Source organism: Taurulus bubalis (genome assembly GCF_910589615.1).
Source record: "Taurulus bubalis genome assembly, chromosome: 11".
Lineage (NCBI taxonomy): Eukaryota > Metazoa > Chordata > Actinopteri > Perciformes > Cottidae > Taurulus > Taurulus bubalis.
In genome coordinates, this window is record NC_136599.1 from 8,661,431 (window position 1) to 8,680,439 (window position 19,009).

The window sequence follows — 19,009 nt, forward strand, 5'->3', positions numbered from 1 at the left end:
ATATAATTGTGGCCCTTTCGTGGGATCACTTTTGTTGTCGGATTCCTTGAAGCCTGTATGTTGTAAATCTTAAGTAACGTCTGGCTATACTTCCTCACATGTTTATAAATGTAACAGTCCCCAGCAGCTTTCATTTCGGGATGTAGTCATTATTATTGTAAACATAAGTTTGTGAAAATCTAAACTTTTGAGAATACAGTCAAACATTTGAACGATTCGGTCACATTTAGTTTCATCCAGAGTGACACAAGAGAACAAAAACTTAGACAATACTCAAGTTCCTTCATTTTCAGAAGGACAAGTTTGTGGTGTTTTCACATACTTTTATGATCAGTAAAATAAATATGATTCAGTTGTCAAAACAAGAAGGAAAACACAACTTTATACCATCCCAAAAAGTTATTTCAATACATTATAGTGCCCTGTGTTTATGTTGTTTACAGACAGTTTCAGCAAAGGATTCAAAATGAACTCCTAATCTTGACAAACTGTTAGCGATTTAAATATAATCTCCGTTCTCACAATCCAGATGCTGGATGCTATTTGCCACAAAATGTCTGGGTCAAACCAAATCAACAGGTTTGTAATACTCCAGGTCGACGCGACGAGCTTCTCCAAAAATGAGGAAAATCCCGAGGCCTGCGACATTCACTAAAGTGATGAGCGAGAAGACCGATGCCCACGACAACGTGACCTCGATCAGGTAACCCGCCACAGAGACCAGCACCACTCCTTTGCAACCACACCGAGGGGAAAAAAGGACAAGATGAATATGATTATCAGTGCCAGTGGACATGGTACATTTTTTAAATTCCAGATATAGTAAGTAAGAACATTAATGTCCAATATACTGAAAAATAATCTGTGATACATACCCATGAAAGCACCCAACATATTCATAAAACCTGTTGCAGAAAAGGAAAATGTATCAACAAAAACAATGACACAGTTTTATGAAACCTGAATGTAGACGGATGGAAACTCACCATAGATGGCACCAGCACATGATGGGCAGAGATCTTGTACATTCACAGACACACCACTGAAACACATTGAAACTCATTACATTTACAGCAACAACAAAAAAAGGTTCAGTATATTTGACCAGTTTACACTCTGGTATATATTAAAATGATGAAGTCTGGTGATGTTCTATATCTGTAATATTATCAGAAAAGACCAAAACCGACAATACATTAATCCTAACAAGTATTGTCTGTGTATCCAAAGTTTGATACATCTTATTCCTCTGTGCCATTGAGCTCCACTGTTGTAAAAAAAAAACTATTAAAAACACAGTACATAACTAGAGCGTCCTGCTGCCGTACTTAGAGCACCAAATGTGTATTAATCCGCTCCAGGAAATAGTCCCCAACAAATGTGCTATTTAGTCCCGTTTGAGTAACGTTAAAAATCAATTAATACAAATTAACCTCACATGAAACGGATTGTATGTGAATGTATAACATGTTAAATGTTTGCCGCAGCACTGGTTGCTTCAGAAGAACACCGTAGTTCAAAGGTTGTATGTTACAGAGAGGCCTATGCCCCGAAGGTGAAGCAGCAGACGTGGGTTGGGACGCCTGAACTTGCTCGCACGCTTCACTCTAAATTAGGGCCGACACAAAAACACAACCCTTCTTTTTACTGCTACACTGATATGGTGACAACCATAAAAAGGACAGAAGCCTCCTGAGACTAATTTGTGATTTTGAGCTATATAAATGAAATTGACTTTTTCATACGTTTGCCTACTTTATTTTTACATAAAGTAGAGTTATGGGAAGGAAGAATTAAAGTATTGAGAAACAGACTAATACATTACTAGTTTTGGTCCTTTCATGGGTACAGAAATATAGAACAACCCCAGCAACATCCTTAAAATAATTGCTTAACTTGAATTCACAGACCAATCTTTCATAAGAATCAAATGAGGTTATAAAAGTAAAAATACACAAAGACAATCATTTTAATAATCAAACTTACCCACTGCTGAACGTGGATAGACCAATTGCAGCAGAAAAGAAAGTCACAGCAGAGGTAAACTGGACGGCTCCGGACAGAAGCAAAATAAACACACTCGATATGCCCATGGAAATGAACTGAGGAAGAGGGTGAGATGTGCAGGGGAGACATTTGAAGGCACAATTCATATTGTAAAAGTAATAGTGCAGGTGTGCAACTTGCTATTAACTTGCTCAATTTGATTTTGATTAATTGCCATTCAGATAAATAAGAGATTTTTCAAAAGTAAGTGTCTGAGGCACTTTGTTTTAAACATCAATATATAAGTCAAGCTTTTCAGTTATACAGCATATGTGTGTAGCGTACATGATGCATATAGCACAAACTATAACAGGGATTCTGAGAACTTGTACATCTTTTGCCCTGAAGAAGCTTGTAATTACATGTTTGAAGCACACAGAAAAATTCCATTATGAACATTTCAGCAGCCAGTCAGGACAAAACCTGTCAATGCACACAGTTTATTATCACTTGAAAACAGTTCCACACGTACCTGCATTATCTTCCTCACCGATACTACACTATATCCTACAGAAAAAAACACAAGGTGTAAACTTTTAAAATGTTTAAATTTGATGAAAGGTACAGTAACTTGTCTCAAAGCACACACAGCAATAAAAGCATAATCATAGTTAAATACCTTGGTCGATGAGGAAACTTGACATGTATCCTCCAGCAAGTGCTGATGGAATTGCAACAAACCATGGAATTATATTATACACAGATCCCTGCAAGAATGGACAGGTTAGCAGTTAAACAATGTAGTCAACTTGAGCCTGTCGTCCGCCTGGGCTGTAAAGGTGGAGCAATCTATTGTTCAGTTTGGTGTGTTTGACTAAATGGTAACATCTGGTAGAGAACGCAAATACCATGGCGTGTGGAAATGATTCTTCAAAATATGTTGGCAACCACGACAATAGCGTGTAGTAAGTGCTGGACATGCACATGTGAGCAAACACCATGGCCCTGAGAAAAGAAGATGACAAAGACAGATGTAGAGATGTGGTTAGGGCTGAAAACGCAAGCAATCGTGTATTGGTAAAGAGTGACGGATTAAAGGTAATCGGCTGTACCAGACAGGTGGCTCCTTAGAAAGACTCCACCAGCGTGTCCTTGACAAACTCCCTTGTGTGTCACTACTTTTTTTCGTCTGCTTTGGGGCAACTTCTGAACCGGAACCACACATTGCACGTTATATTTTACTGTTATATGCCATGAGAGCTAAGTGACACTGTTTCTCATTTAGCAACATAGTACAAATAATAGTAAGAGCCTACAGTGACGCTATAACGTCTCTGACTTTGCCACATTAGTCCCACACCACCCTGCCTTTAAGGAATGCTCAGTTAGTCATCTTCATACTGTGCCATGTCATTTGGGACAGCAACGTGACAACTTCTGGTTTACTTTGTTATTCAGGGATACCTGACCTGCTAGGGTAGGTACTGTACCTTGTAATAAACACAGCCACACAATGAGGGCCCAGAGTCCGGCAAGGACACCAATACAGTAGAACATGCTCTCCCAGCCGTACTGGTCCAGCATCAGGGACCCCATCCCACCCGCAAGCAATATTCTGAAAGAGCAGTAAAGAGCATCAAAAAGGTGTCATCATAGATACAGTAGGTGTGTGTGTGTGTGTGTGTGTGTGTGTGTGTGTGTGTGTGTGTGTGTGTGTGTGTGTGCAACATACCCAAGATTGCTACCGCTATTCATGGTGCTCATGAAGAAACCCCTTTCTTCTTCCAACACACGCTGTGAGCAAATGCTGGCCAAAGATGGGAAAAAAACACCTAAAAGACATTAGAAGACAAGCTCAGCTTCCCCATATATATATATATATATATATATATATATATATATATATATATATATATATATATATATATATATATATATATATATATTCACTGCAGTGTATATTTGCAGCACCAAAACTCTAATTTCAAGGAGTTCAACAGTTTGGGAAATATGCATCCTCGCTTCAAGAGTTAAACAAGGGATACCACTCTAATGTCTGTACAGTACATACCAGGGGTTCCCTACATTTCCCAAATAAATTAGATAAAAGCACATGACCAAAAATAAACTGTAAATATGTGTTATGCCACTTTCAGCTGTAACAACCTAAATAATTATTATGCTTCCTCGAAACCATCACTGTGTGAATCCAAATGTAATGTATTCAGGTTCATATTCATACCAGCAAGCGAGCGTCACTCATCGAGAAGCTGGCAAGCTGGCAAACTAGCTTGAATATAAACAGGAGCCCGGCCACCCTACGGAGGAAACTCATTTCGGCCACTTGTTTTTTAATTTTAATACAAGTTGGATAAAATCGCCACTCTCCTTATATGTATCGCTAGTTAGGTGTCACGACCTGCCAGTGCCGCTGGCTCGCCGCTCTCCGGGATGACGTCACACGCTGGCACGGACTCGTCGCTGCCAGCACGCGCTGTCTCTCCCAACAACGTTAGCTAACGTGATAGCAAGCGGACTAGCTTGCCATTAAAATATTGGTGGGAGGGAAATGAAGCCGCTGTTGACATCTCAACGCTGATTGGCCAAGACTCGACACATCAAATATGTTTTATTGCGAAGATCACTACTTCAGCTTTTCTCTGTGTCTGACTCTAATCTCAGAAACGCTGGCCACTTGACACCCCCCCTCCTCCCAAAAACATAAACTCTTCGGATATACACGATTCACGTGGATGACATATTTTCATTTCAAAACGGCGAATTTCGCTGAAAGGTGACAAGTTTGCAGGTCTGCATATTTCCTCACCACATGCTTTGCAGCTTTCACTGGCACAGGGTTGTCTCCCATATCAGTGTCTTGTTTCAAAACCAATCCATTCTCTGCTAACGCGAGCTAGCTAACACTGGCAAAACACGTTTGTCTCGACCCGATAGGTCGCGATGCTCGCATGGGGATATTCCAACGTAACTGGTCATTGCAATTATGCTTTGTTTTTTTTTATTTATGTGAACTTTTGTGCACAGTTAGACATAAACATAACCAGCTTTGTAAATTAGAAATGTAAACTTTGTAAATATTTGTATCAGTATCTCATGCAACATGAACGCTTAGCATAAAGACAAGGGGAAACAGCTAGTCTGACTTTGTAGGAAGCAAAAAGAAAAGATAGTTCCCTCCTGTTTCCAGTCCTTATTTTAAGATAAGGGGCTGCAGCTTCATATTTAGCATATGCTAAGAGTGGTATCGATCACCTCATCTAATTCTGGGCAAGAAACTGAACATGTTAATTACTTCTCTACTTATTCCAATATTGGAACTCTCACCTTGCAGTAGTCCCATGAGGAATCTGGCCATAGTCATGAGAGCAAGGCTGTTCGAACCTAAGTGGGCCAGAAGAGGAGTAGCAGCTGTGATCACAGCCCAAGAGACTGCAGAGACAAACAGGACCCGCTCTCCTCCAAACCTAAAGTATCACCACACATGATAGAAGTAAAACAAAGGTTATGGGCACATTGCTTGAAGTCATGCCACACTGTTTTACAAACTGGTTTGCTTACTTGTCACTTGCATGTCCACCCAGGATCTGTGTGAAACAGTAACCCCAGAAGAATCCACCCAGGACCAGCCCAGAATCGATCTTGCTCCAGTGGAAGAAGGTTGCCATTGACACGGCACAGATCGGCATGGCCATCCTGGCACAGTAGAGGAGGCATGTGCCTATAAACAACATCAGGGTCCATTTTCGAGCCAGCGGTCTGTAGGTATGAAGGGAAACAGATTCCACTGAATAACATGGGTCATAATGTGCTTGGTCAAACAGTGACTGTAACTAAAGAAAGGGCTAAACACACTTTTAGAGAAGTGACTAGCAATAAAATGTTAATGGTTTACGAGTCCATGGACAATGAATATCTGTATCAAATGTCAGCGTCGAGACATTTCAACAGAAACCTAGAATGTCAACATGCTGCTGGTGCCTGAGAAGAATTGAGGGGATCATCAAAGCCAGTAGGATTTATCCTTCGGGGACCATGAATATATGCACACGTTTTCATGGAAATCCACCCAATTTCCAAGTCGGTTGGCATTGGCGTCCACAGAGCAACGTGACTAGCATGCCATGAAAATAAATCTTGTTCCAGGGAAGCAAAACATGTCTTTGAAGTTCTCCTAAATGCCAGTACATATTAAGTTCATATGTCTCTATCAGTTTCAGTCAGCAGACAAACATGCCTTCAGCTTATTTTAAGCACCACCTTGTACCTTGCAATGTTACCTAGATGATATGAAGGCAGCCTCTTTACACAATATTCCAGTTGAAACTTGAAGTATCTTGAGGCTGATCTAAACTTGTATTCTCTCACCTCGGCCACAGGTTTTGGTCTTTTGTCTCCTCTTCGGTCGAAACAGCACCTGTGTAAACTTTAACACCCAGTAGAGAATCATTTAAGCCATTCCTGCCGTCTCCTGATGTGTGCTTGTCTGCCATCCGGACAGTGCTTGTGTCCTCCCTGAAATCTGTGCAACTCTCCCGTGCTGAGAGCTGCGTGTCAGCTTTACCTCATATCCTCAGGCAGACATGCCAAACTGGTAAAACTTGTTGGAACAAAACCCAAATAAAGAGAAGCATGCTTGTGATTGGCAGGAAATGACCTCATAAGGACACATTTGCATTTTACCCTTTGAAGAACAAAAGAGTACTAGTTTCAAACTTTCGGTCTTTATAACCCCTCAAATTTATTTAATGAGTTAGTTAGAAAAAACTTTTTGGGAGTATAAGTGTTCAGATCTTTTACATAGCAATTTTACTGTGCAAATACTTTGTTACAAGTATAAGCCATGCAATACAATTATTTCTGAAGTACAAAAGTATTAACATTACGATATAATTAATGGTCAATTTCAAATATATATATATATATATATATATATATATATATATATATATATATATTATAGTAATTAGTTACAATTGTTGTTGCGATAATTGTTGTGGAAGCATCATTCATGTTGCAGCTGTTAAAGATGGGTTTGATTTGAATTACTTCATACATTGCTGTGTAGCTTAATCTATGATGATACATCATAATGTATTAGTTGATTTATATTTTCTGTAAATAATCTGTATCAGCGTTGTAACTAATAACTAAAAGTTAAATGTAGTAAAGTAAAAAAGCAGATTTTCCTCAAATGTAGTTGAGTAGAAGTATGAAAACCCAAATAAAGTACAATAAAATTGCACTTAAGAACAATACTTGAATAAATGTACTTAATTACATTCAACCACTGCTGTTATACATACGCTACACATCAATGGATTTTCCCAACTCAGAAAATGGAAAAACAGCTCTTGTATGGTTCACAAAAGTTTTGTTTATTTTAATAATTGCAAATCTGATCTTAAAAATCTTGAATAATAAAAGGGATGTGGGCTCTCCGGGTCTCAGTATTTGTCAAAGCCAATATCCATAACGACAATACAACCTTAAAATAAATTAAGGACTGACAACTAGCAGCAAGTCTGTTATATATATATATATATATATATATATATATATATATATATATATATATATATATATATATAAACAAACCAAACAAAATAAACAAGCGCAAGAGCATTTCCCCATTGAAAAAGAAAAATACATTTACGTGCAGTAAAAGTGAAAAATATTAACGGCTTTAAAAGTGGCAAAATTAATGACAAGTTCTGCGACTTTTTCAAAATGCCTGCTCAGATTAAAAATTTCAATGCATTTGATCATTAATTATTTAAAACAAAAACAAAGCCAATAATAAAAAATAAAAAAAACAGTTTCAGTGTGAATAGTTGAAATATGAGAGTTTTCATACTACAGAGTCATGATTGGCACTGTCGCTCATTAGCATCTCTTGATCGGAGCAGCCTTTCCTCTCAAGCTACATATAAATCCTCCATCAATGGGATTGCTAAAACATTATTTTAATCTCCTCGTCACATGAAACCAAACACTTTCATTTGGAGCATGTTGCTCACTGTAGGCTCAGAAAAAGGAAGCCATCTCTGATTTCAACCGTCAGTCAGGACGTACATCACCCTCTCAATACACATGACATTATCGTTTTGCAAGGCAATTCATCCTATAGACATATTGTAAAAGGTAAAATAAATCATAAAATATTATAATAATTAAAACTATATTACATTAATTTGCGTATATTTCTATTTAAATTGAAAAATACTCACATTTTGTGTAGGAAATTAAAATCTTGAACTTAGTTCTGATTTTAAACTATCTAGACTCTTACATTGTGACATTAATCTTGTGTCTGCGTTTTCAAAGTTTAAACCAGTTTGACCCCCTCTCACTCTGGGGAGCCTACAACTTGGCTCCACGCACCACAGTATTTAACTTGTTCATTTATTTTATTCTCTCGCTCTCAAAATGAAGTCTCGGTGGGGGAAATGGTTACAATGAATAATACTATCGGCGTAGGCTTTAGAAAGACAAAATATAAAACAGCAATTTTAATTTCGTCATCTCCAAGATCTAAAAATCCAGGATCAGTACTTATATAATTTCCGTCAATTTGCAAATACAGCAATTTACAGTTTGCACAAAAAGTTAAGTTTTATCTCTCATGAATGAAACATGAAAAAAAAACAATGTAGCATTTGTTTATACATATATGTTACCTGGTTGTCACACAGTCACTGACTGATCATAAATTAAGGGGACGTGGAAGGTGGTTGTTCTTGTCTGTTATGTTCACTTGGGGTCCTCGATGGTGCCCGAGCTAAGGTCAGTCATTTTGGGATATTTCACCTTCTTCTGGTCCAGCTCATTCTGTGCCCACAGCAGTAACTTCAGGAGTTTAGCCAGTTTGGGCGTTGACTCCCTGTTTTCATAGTCCAGCACAGCTTGGTTCACCTCACTCCACACCTGTGAATCCAGATATTTTGTTCAGTCAAAATAAAATCAACACATTTCTTGCAAAATTGCCAGCATTCACTATGTTCTTAAAGCTTACATGCAGTGTGAGGCACAACTAGCAATAATTCAGTAGCCTAGTTTCAAATACGGTGCTTTAACAATTAACAGAACTAATAAATTGTATACGCTTGCCTGTTTGGGAAATCAAACTCTGGTGAATTTTGGCATCAATTCAAAAGTTAAAGTACTATTAAATCTTTTTGCTGATTGTGAACTGTTGCGAATCTATAGAAAAAAAGAACAGCAGTATGTTGTGCTTGTATCCTACTCCGTGTATTTGGCAGACCATTAAGTGTTATGTTGCTGTACAAGACGCTTCTGTTCTGTCCGGCCTCTCACATGGGCTCCTGTCACTTGGTGATGCAGAAAGACAAGTCGCCAAAACAGTCCAATCAACACGTTTCCTCATGCTGACAGCTTTTGGTTTGTTAGTAAACACTTAGTGTGAGCACAAAGCGGAGCACAACTAAAAGACATGTGACCTCAGATACAAACGGGATAAAGCAAGAGTTGGATCGAATTAACTCACACTTTGTGTGTGAAAGCACCTTAAAAATTGCTGTGCACATATCTACCTGCCTACCTTTTGCCGCTGCATCATGTTGAGCAGGTCCCCAAAGGGCGACTCTTCTGGGTTGTCAAAGGCCAGAAGGGCTAGTGTTCTCTCCATCTCCGTCAAACACTCGCGGCTCTCCTCTCCCTGCTCAGCCAACTGTGTCTGGGCAAACTCCAGCGCTGACTCAGTCTCCCTTAGCCTGATTAACTCAATCAAATGTTGCTGCTGCAAGAGAGGAGGAAACAAAAAAAGTACAAGCAGTGAATGTTGACGTTCAAGCTTTATCCAATATCCAATTATTTTCTGATTTAACTCAAGAAGATGCATGACCTGCATAATTTAGTACCAACTACTTTACAGGAGGCACAGCCTAAAATCAGAACTACTGGTGATTATTGCAAAACTCAAATGTGCAAATATACCTGCAGATGAAAATACAGGTATCGATTGGTGTCCAGCAGCTCTGGGTGTAGGCTGTTGATGAGTGCAATAGCTTCCTGTATCTGTCCCTTTAGGATCATCTCTCTAATCTTTATCCTTTCATCCAAAGAGTCCAGGTCTACGCTTGGCTCGATCCCAGACTCCATCCGAAACTTCTCTGCAGCTTCTTTGAAACCCTCTTGAAACATGAGAAACAGATACAGGCAAAGACATTAAGTATCACTTTGCATAATGTATTTTGGCTTGAGCAAGAGGCACATTCAAAAACCACAGTCACGGTAGTGGAGCTCCATGCCTCACCTGTCACCAGGTAATTCATAATGAGCCGATTCATGTCCGCCCTCTGTATGTGAACATTGTTTAATTTGTCCATCCATTCTTCTTTTGTGATGTCTTCTGGCTTTTCAGCATAACTCATCATTGGGGTCCTGGAAATACGAAAATCCATTGAAATACAGCGAAACGTGAGCAAGACTGACACAGCTTGGTCACAGTTTGCACCTACACGAACAGTAACGTTTCTCCCGTGCAGAGACAGATATGTCGGATTGAAACCCAAACAACACTGACAATATTGCTCAATTAATAACAAAAACAACAGACACGATATGCGTGCGTTTAAAAAAAAACGGTGCAGCGGTTTGCAAGCGTCACACAAAAAAATAATTAGTAGATTCTGCGAGGCTTCCAAAACAAACCCATTTCCTCCTCTGGGGCAACAGCCCCGGCTAGCTAGCTGACTGCGTTCGTTCACACGACTCACCGAGCAAACACGAGCTCCGGCGATTATCCGTTCGTACAGGCGCGAGGAGGCAATATTCACAACAGAAATGCGGAATGTCCTTTCAGTACTTTTAAGAAAAAAAAGTATAAAACGCAGGGTACACAGTCAAGGTTTTCGCGGCTAGCTAACTAACCGAGCTAATGTGATAATCTCGCGATAGGAGCGTCGGCCCCGCGAGCTCTGCGATTGGTGAAGACAGTGACGTCACCGTTGCCGAGGAACAGTCAGTGCAGCGGATGGTCAAATCTAATCTATATTAATAAAACATATTATATAGAGATAGTTTACATCTTGTTATGTTATTATGAAATGGGCCATTCTGTATACATTTTCATGCTCATACTTTTGTACTTTTACATGAATGAGATTTTAAATGCAGGACGTTTACTAATGTACAATTTCTGAGTTGTCCACCACACTGTACACATATATATATATATATATGTGTGTGTATATATATATATATATATATATATATATATATATATATATATATATATATATATATATATAGGCTTCTTTAACAAAGTAAACAATACAAACACAGTTAAACCGTTACAATACAAGTATGGTGAGACATAATGGAGATATGTGAAATGGGACACCCATATGGGGTTGGAAACTTGATAATAGAGACACAGATAATATTTGAAATGTATATGTTTTATTTGAAGAAGTGCATGTATTACACAGTAACATTCACAACCTACAAAAACAAACCAAAGGTCCCAAAAACAAATGAACCTCATCCTATTTCTCAACTAATGCAGATGCTTCCATACACGACAGGTTGACTGAATGGTTTTATGAGGATGAATATGGTGTGAATTCAATACCATGGACCTCATAGTCAACAGATCTCAACTGAATTGAACATGTATGGGCAATGCTGAATTAACAAGGCAAATATATGGCTATGGCCCCGCAGGTCCCAGAGCAAGCAACCAGACCTGCCATCACACTGTCTGTGCAAACATTCCTCATCTGTTCTCTTTTTGTCTGTCAGACTGCGTTTCCTCTGTCATGTGATTTTATCTTGTCATGTTTCAACTGCCTGCGCTGATCGTCTGCTTAACATTGTTTTGTATTAATAGCCTGCACTGTACATGTCCTACTTTGCATGATGCTTGTCTGACTCCCCTTACATGTCTCCTGTTCTAATGTTGTGTTTTATCATTGCTGTGTAATGGCACATGTGTCATCTCAAATGTGAGAAGAAAAAAATGCACGTTTGCTTTAAGACTATTCAGTAAATTGAAAGTGGTCTTAAAATTGCCCTTGCCCTCATGATTGAAATACTATTCCAGTGTATGAGGTGTGGTTAAGCAAAATTCGGGTTGACAGTGCGGTTATCTGCACGCCTATGCATCCAAGCATCCTCATCCTCATCGGTTGCGCATGCGCACGCCGGGTCGCCATGGGGTGTTGGGAGGGGGGGTTGTGGGCGGAGCCAGCGTACTGCTGCAGCTGTCCATGATTGTGGTGGGATCCAGAGAGGGCTCGGATACGTGCGAGATGCAGCCATAGTCACGCTACACTGTCTAAATAATATAACCTGCTGGGATCGTCAGTGTTGCAGCGCATCAGAGCCGATTTAAAGGTGAGCCCGAAAGGTGCATTTCGATCATTTATTTGCCTGCGAGACACTGCCCCTTGCCCTTGAAAATTACTGCTGACGATCCATCCCTGGCTTGCATCAAGTACAGGCCAGGAAGCAAACCAACATGGATGCTGCGCACTATACTGTAGCGGTGCTGGTGATGATGCTCGCAGAGATTATGCTCCTAGCATCGTATTCCCAGTCTAATCCTTCTTATAGACAATTGAAATCGGGATGCGAAAAGGGAATTTGACACACACTTGTCAGAGCAGACAGCTTGGGGCGTAATACTATTGAAATAAGACGTGCAGGGCTTCAAATAGACCAGTGGCTATTCATTTGTATCACGATGACACCCATTTGGAAGCAGCAATATTCTCAGGAATGGCGTTGTCCTATTTATTTATTTTAAATTGCAGCTGCTTGCTAAATCTTTTTCTAGTGCAGCATTGTTGGCTTGGTGGATGTCAGTTACTGATTTATTTGCAGAAGCAGTCAGTGGTCCTGCCAAGACGCCACGGTTAGAGCATAGCCATGTAGACATTTAACTTCACAATGTACAGTGCGTCGGTGCTGCACTGAAAAAATGTGAAAATGTAATTGGTACGGAGAAACATACTCCTTTCACCTTTTCTGCCTATATTTCAAACCGAGCTGCATCTTTCCACTCACAGTCTTTTTCAGTTGTAATGACAGCATTGGACCAGCTGTTGCCTGCAGTCACATAGGCCCCGCTGTCGTTTTAAGATCTGATATATATATATTTTTAAACAGGTTATCTTAACAAAGCAGGCCTGGCTGTGACTCGCAGCCCAATCAATGTGTTCTGCTTGTGTGTCCATGCAGCCTGTGGACGTGAGGCATCATGACTGCTGAGCATCAGAGGCAGCGCTCCCTGTCCACCGCTGGTGAGTCTCTCTACCTTGTGCTGGGAGTTGAGAAGGTAGCTACTCCAGATGACATTAAGAGATCTTACAGGTGAGGCATCCCTCTGCGACTTCCCCTCACATAATTACCACACGGGCGCTGTGATTGCGTTTGTATTTCATTGTCTTTTTTTTTGCCCACTTTCTGCGCAGGAAACTGGCATTGAAGTTCCACCCCGACAAGAATCCTGACAATCCAGACGCAGCCGATAAGTTCAAGGAGATAAACAGCGCTCACGCGATCCTGAACGACCCCACGAAGCGTAATATTTACGACAAATATGGTTCTCTGGGACTGTATGTGGCTGAGCAGTTCGGAGAGGAGAATGTTAACACTTACTTTGTCCTTTCAAGCTGGTGGGCAAAGGTAAGACTGAATTCTCACTGTTTGCGCTGTGATTTATTATTTTTTTCCAGCAAAACTTTTCTATTTCTTGCTCACACATTGACTCTTCACTTCCTTCCCTTCCCTTCAGGCTCTGTTTGTATTCTGCGGTCTGGCCACTGGCTGCTACTTCTGTTGCTGCCTATGTTGCTGCTGTAACTGCTGCTGTGGCAAATGTAAACCACGACCCCGGGAGGGCCAGGAGCAGGAATTCTACGTGTCCCCCGAGGACCTGGAGGCTCAGCTGCAATCTGACGAGAGAGGTGAGACCGAATCACCGGTCTTACTGCTCCGCTTTTGAATTAGCTAAGAGCGTTACAGGAGGAGTAGAGGAGGCTGAAAATGTTTTCTGTTTGTCCAGTAGAGGCTGGTGGTGACCCTATAATGCTGCAACCATCAGCAACAGAGACAACCCAGCTAACATCGGATGGGCACCACTCCTATCACACCGACACCGGCTTCAACTAAACCCCCCCTTCCCGTCGATCCTAGCCTGCGGTCCTGCCTGCTTCCCTGCTCCACCTCAGAGAGATGTAAGAAAAGGGCAATCCATCTTTCCACTTCCGAAAGAGAGCCAATGCGGAGGAGAGGGACTAGTAAGCATGGCCCATGAAAGGAACTAATGAAGTCGCATTCCTTACACCCCTCCCTGATTGGTCCACAACTTATTCCCCCCACCCCAGTACAAGACAAAAAGAGAAACACCTAAGTTTCCTTTGTATCTCTTCTTTTGTATTTCTTGGCCTTTAACCGCACAGGTCGCCTACCCCACTTTCCCTCTCCCACACTTTGCATCATGGTGTAGCATGCACTGTTTATAAAACATGGTCTCCAGATTTTCTTTAATCTTCTGCGACATTTTTACTTTGCAAGACTCCATAATGTAGGTGCATACGTATGTGCAATATAGTCAAACGAGTACAGTTCTCACAGGGGAGGCGGAGGGGTAAAGTTTACGTGCTATTTTATGCTGGAGGGAAGGAGAACCATGGCTCAGGGAGGAGCTTAGAGAGATGTGTTTGTTTGTGGAGGTGATCGGTGCCGTCATTAAACCCTCGAGAACAGAGTTGTCAAATATTAGTGCAATTTTCACATCTGATTCGCGATCCGTACTGTTTCAGTTGAACATGTCACCTGCCATTGTCAGACCTGCAGTACATCTTTGGCACTGTGTTTGTTTGTCTGTAGTGTGCTCCCCTGAGAGTTGTTATTATGAATCTTGAGGTTGTTAAGGCACAGAGCTTTATTTGCAGACATTTCTTTCATAAATGCCTGCTGGTGGAACATTCTTGTTAATAATTAGTTTTGGCTTTCCATTCCTCTGCCTCAGCTTTATTTCAGCTTGTCTTTGCAGGGTGGAGACTACATTCCTGTCTTTCCTACAGCACTGAACAGGTCATCATGACCGTTATTGTCAAGGTAATCTTTATGTTGGGTCAAAATGTCTATATATGGCAGTGCTCAGCCCGGGTGGATTAGTTATAGTATGTTGATCTATTGTTCTCTAACAAATCTAACACAAATTTTACATTTGTTGCCTTTTTTCGTCACATCAGCAGTTGCATCTGATAAAAAACAATTTGACATTGGATTCAGAAATTAGAAGCCTCAGCTTTTTAAAGGAATCTCATACAAAAAACATTTAAATGATGTAGTTTTTCATTGAAGGAAATGTTAGATTTCATTCATCCAAAGTTAAAGGTAACCATTTAGTTTAGTTTGGTAATATGATGACTTGCTGCTCTTTTTTTGTTTGTTCGTTGGTTTATAACAATAGCAAACGTAATTTATTTCAGGGACATCACAACTAATTGAGACTGAAAGATATTGATTTCATCTAATTATTGCAGTTATTTCTGTTTACGTATTGATTGATTGGTGCGGTATGTGAAGCCAAGGAGCTCCAAGTAATCCAGTCGGCTCTGGTGAGAGCTGTACTATCCGCAGCTTGTTCAGAGGGTGACATGTTTTTTAAAACTCTGAGCTGTCTTGAATATGTGAAGTAGTTAATGTGCTGTGGAAGAAAAAAAAAAACATGTTACACTCTTCATACCTGGGAAATAAAGCTGACTACAGAATTATTTTAGGTAGTGAATAATATGATTTGCTTCATGTTTTTAGTCCTTGTGTTTTGAACTGAAGTCTGATGACATATTGTCCTAATGCTGTACTCGTTTATCATTGTTGACTTTTTTGAATCCATGTAGAGTAAGAAGCTCGTCAGGCATATCATCTATGAGCTCTCTGCTACAGGCAGCTCCAAGTAAAATTACTCTAGGTTTTTCATACTACTGAATTTGCATACATTGTCACAGATTCGCAAATTGCCATAAATTGCCATGAACATCTTTGCCACATTGTCAGTTTCATAAATGCTAATAATGTGTTTCAATGGTTTACATTAGGTGAGCTCCTGTTGCCCGCCCTCTGCTATTAACGGTATGGATGTTGACCTCTGTGGCCCTTGTATGATGTTTCCTGTAACCTTTGATGAAACATAGATGTTCCTGTCATGGCTTTTTCATAGAGATACTGAAAGATGCTACTGTAAATGTTCTAAGTTGAATGCACTGTGTGTTTGAAAATAACTATAATGGATCAATGATCAGGAAATGACTCCACAAAAAGACAACATAGTATATATAATGTAATTATAGTGAAATGGTTATATGATGCATTTTTTTTATTTTATTTATTTCATACTTGATGATGGCTATAATTTTAACTGGTATGGTGTTGTAATGTAACCATTAAATTTAGCAAGGAATTTTAATGGTTAAGATCGTTTGTAGATACACTTCGCCCATATAAAGTATAAACCTTAACGTTTATGTTGTAGCATGGTAACTGTGTGTCTGGAAGAAAACAAGTGGTCATTGATCTGATTTGCTGTCGTTGAATAAATGTTCCTGAACATTTTGACTTGTGACCCTCAGTTTGTTTATAGTTTGGAGAAGGTTTGAATCTTACAATTACTATTTATTTTTTTAAGGACAAAAAAAACATTGATTTAATTAACGTATATTGGAAAAGAATAGTGTGTGTGTGTGTGTGTGTGTGTGTGTGTGTGTGTGTGTGTGTGTGTGTGTGTGTGTGTGTGTGTGTGTGTGTGTGTGTGTGTATATATATTTATATATAGTAGCAATATAACATTTTTATCAATAAACATTTTCTGCATTCATTTTGATTTACAATATAATTTGCAAAATATAACTAAACCAAATTCAACATTGTCTTGATTTGCTGCTGTTTGTAGTTTATCTCGATGTAACATGATGATCAAACTAAAAGCAACTTTTTATTCACTTGCTTCAAGAGGAGACTCACTGAAGTGTAGTGGCATGTTTTGCCAGTAGATGGAGGCAAGTCTATAAACCCCAGGTGTTTATAGAATTCTTTATCAGGAGCTCTTCCTCACTCTCCAAGTCCTCGTACTCCCATGAATCGATACCAAAGCCACTGATGTGACAGAGAAAAAGAACTGCATAGCCCGGCCTTACAAGAGCATATAAGTCCATTTTACATGTTTATAACACAATTCAACCATAAATATGACTTGAAAGTGAGAGAGAGCGCCTAAAGTTATGAAAATATCTATTTTTATATCCCTAGCTTGATGCCAAACATGATTGCCGCACCTTTCTGGAAAGCTTACGACCTACGGAATCCGCCAATTACGCCAAAACCACTGTCAAACAAAGCCTCAGCAAGATATCAACCACATTCCAGCCAAAAAACTGAAATATGACTTACTTATGGTAGAAACAAACCTTGCTTGGTATGTATTGGTGCATCTGCTTGAGCAGAGCCCTCTGTAGTGGAACCAGAGGCGTCCAAGGAAAGTTAGGGCATGTTTGCTTTCAGCGGAACTAAACCTGCGAAATCTGCTTTAAATTAATTACAGAAAATATTTAACTTCCCTTAATTAAAGTCAAACTTCGCTGAGATACTGTTTACATATAGTGCTGTTTTATAGTAGAAAAAAAACGATGATATGCATAATTAAAAAGAGGAAATACATCCTGGAAGTGTCTTTTTTTCTTTCTATCCTGTGTTCTATCATCAACCAATAAACCAGTAACACATATACTGCTATATGAACCTCTTAACTGGTCTCACAAGTGTCTTCTGTATATTATACCTTTTTAAATTATTCAAATAGCCCTTGTGGTTGAGGAGATATTATGTATTTAGTATGGGTATGCAAACCATTCTGAATTTTTTAGAAAAATGGCTGGGGGGTGGGGGGGGGGGCTAAACGAGCTATTTGTGGCATTTACACTTCTACTTACAGAGGCAAATATTGTAATTTTTGTCACTACATTTATTTGACTGTTACTCAACCGATTAATAGTTTAAATGCATATCATCATCTTAGAAAATATAATATATTGTTATAGATTAAACTACCCAACAGTATATCAAGTACAGTTAAATACTTCAAGTTAAATAGTTGAAATGAGTTCCACCTTCAACTACAATGTTGACATGCCACTAAGTTATTAATTAATTTGTGAGAATAATCCATTATTATAGTGTATTATTATAACAGTGACAAGAGCCAGTATGTCTGTATAATGCTATATAGGCAAATATACTGTATGTAGTGTAAATTAACATTTGATACTTAAAGTAAATGTGGTTGATAATACCTTCTATGAAGTAAGATTCTAACTGCAGGACAGTATTTTTACTGTCCTGCAGTTACTTTATTGTATTTACTGTAGATGCAAAGGATTTGAGGATTTCTTGTTGCGTACTTCGAATCTCATGTATTTGATTTCTAAACTCCTCATAATATATAAGCTAATTAGATGCTTAATTAGGTTAGGCAAACCCTATGTTTATTTAATCTTGATGATATCATACATGTATTGATGGACATAGACTTAGTTTTGTGTCTCATATTTCCCAGGCTACATGTTGTACTGCGAACTATTCTACATATTTGTATTCATTATACAACATTAGAGATCAGTTACTATGCTCAATATTCAGATTATTAATACAGACTATAAATCAATTGTGAGCTAGTGTGTATTATTATGGACGAAGCTAGGCAGCAGTAATACAGTTAGAATTAGCTCCACCCAGCTGCTGATACAATAGCCTTATTCTGAAACGTGCATTCTGCGTAGTACTTTTGGTACTCTAAGTAAATATGCATTTATTTGTTTTACACTGCGCCATTGCTCACCGTGCCACATACAACATCAGCCTCGGTGATCCCGGCTGAAACCGCCTCCTGCTCGTCTCGGAGTTGAGCTGATTGGATGGTGACGTCACAGCAGGCTGCTGCTAGCTAAACAAGTCAAAAACACTTCCGTAGGCGAAC

At 39.3% G+C, this 19,009-nt stretch overlaps 3 protein-coding genes across 3 annotated transcripts; 1 reads left to right on the forward strand and 2 right to left on the reverse strand.

The window, feature by feature from the left end:
• Positions 1-362: 362 nt before the first annotated feature.
• Positions 363-6,497, reverse strand: LOC306743762 (voltage-gated purine nucleotide uniporter SLC17A9-like; the record flags this gene model as incomplete). Its single annotated transcript, XM_079226320.1, has 13 exons — positions 363-732; positions 876-905; positions 987-1,042; positions 1,987-2,102; positions 2,519-2,553; positions 2,666-2,753; positions 2,895-2,991; positions 3,099-3,192; positions 3,477-3,601; positions 3,719-3,818; positions 5,332-5,471; positions 5,566-5,763; positions 6,373-6,497. 13 exons carry the CDS (start codon positions 6,495-6,497, stop codon positions 563-565), a joined length of 1,374 nt encoding a protein of 457 aa, XP_079082446.1. The 3' UTR covers positions 363-562.
• Positions 6,498-8,596: 2,099 nt separating this feature from the next.
• Positions 8,597-10,871, reverse strand: LOC306743764 (glucose-induced degradation protein 8-B homolog). The gene is made up of 5 exons (XM_079226322.1): positions 10,743-10,871; positions 10,280-10,407; positions 9,961-10,157; positions 9,566-9,763; positions 8,597-8,931 (listed from the first exon to the last, which is right to left on the reverse strand). The coding sequence occupies exons 2-5, from the start codon at positions 10,398-10,400 to the stop codon at positions 8,758-8,760; spliced, it is 690 nt and encodes a 229-aa protein (XP_079082448.1). The 5' UTR covers positions 10,401-10,407; positions 10,743-10,871; the 3' UTR covers positions 8,597-8,757.
• A 2,357-nt stretch (positions 10,872-13,228) lies between these two features.
• Positions 13,229-14,142, forward strand: dnajc5aa (DnaJ (Hsp40) homolog, subfamily C, member 5aa; the record flags this gene model as incomplete). Its single annotated transcript, XM_079226323.1, has 4 exons — positions 13,229-13,341; positions 13,443-13,656; positions 13,766-13,937; positions 14,039-14,142. The coding sequence occupies 4 exons, from the start codon at positions 13,229-13,231 to the stop codon at positions 14,140-14,142; spliced, it is 603 nt and encodes a 200-aa protein (XP_079082449.1).
• Positions 14,143-19,009: the final 4,867 nt, after the last annotated feature.

Coding starts and splice junctions, on each gene's coding strand:
- LOC306743764 (XM_079226322.1), bottom strand. CDS start 10,400: ATGATGAGTTATGCTGAAAAGCCAGAAGACATCACAAAAGAAGAATGG. Junction 9,764..9,960: donor ACCTGTATTTTCATCTGCAG/GTATATTTGCAC, acceptor CCTCTCTTGCAG/CAGCAACATTTGATTGAGTT. Junction 8,932..9,565: donor ACATGATGCAGCGGCAAAAG/GTAGGCAGGTAG, acceptor CTGGATTCACAG/GTGTGGAGTGAGGTGAACCA.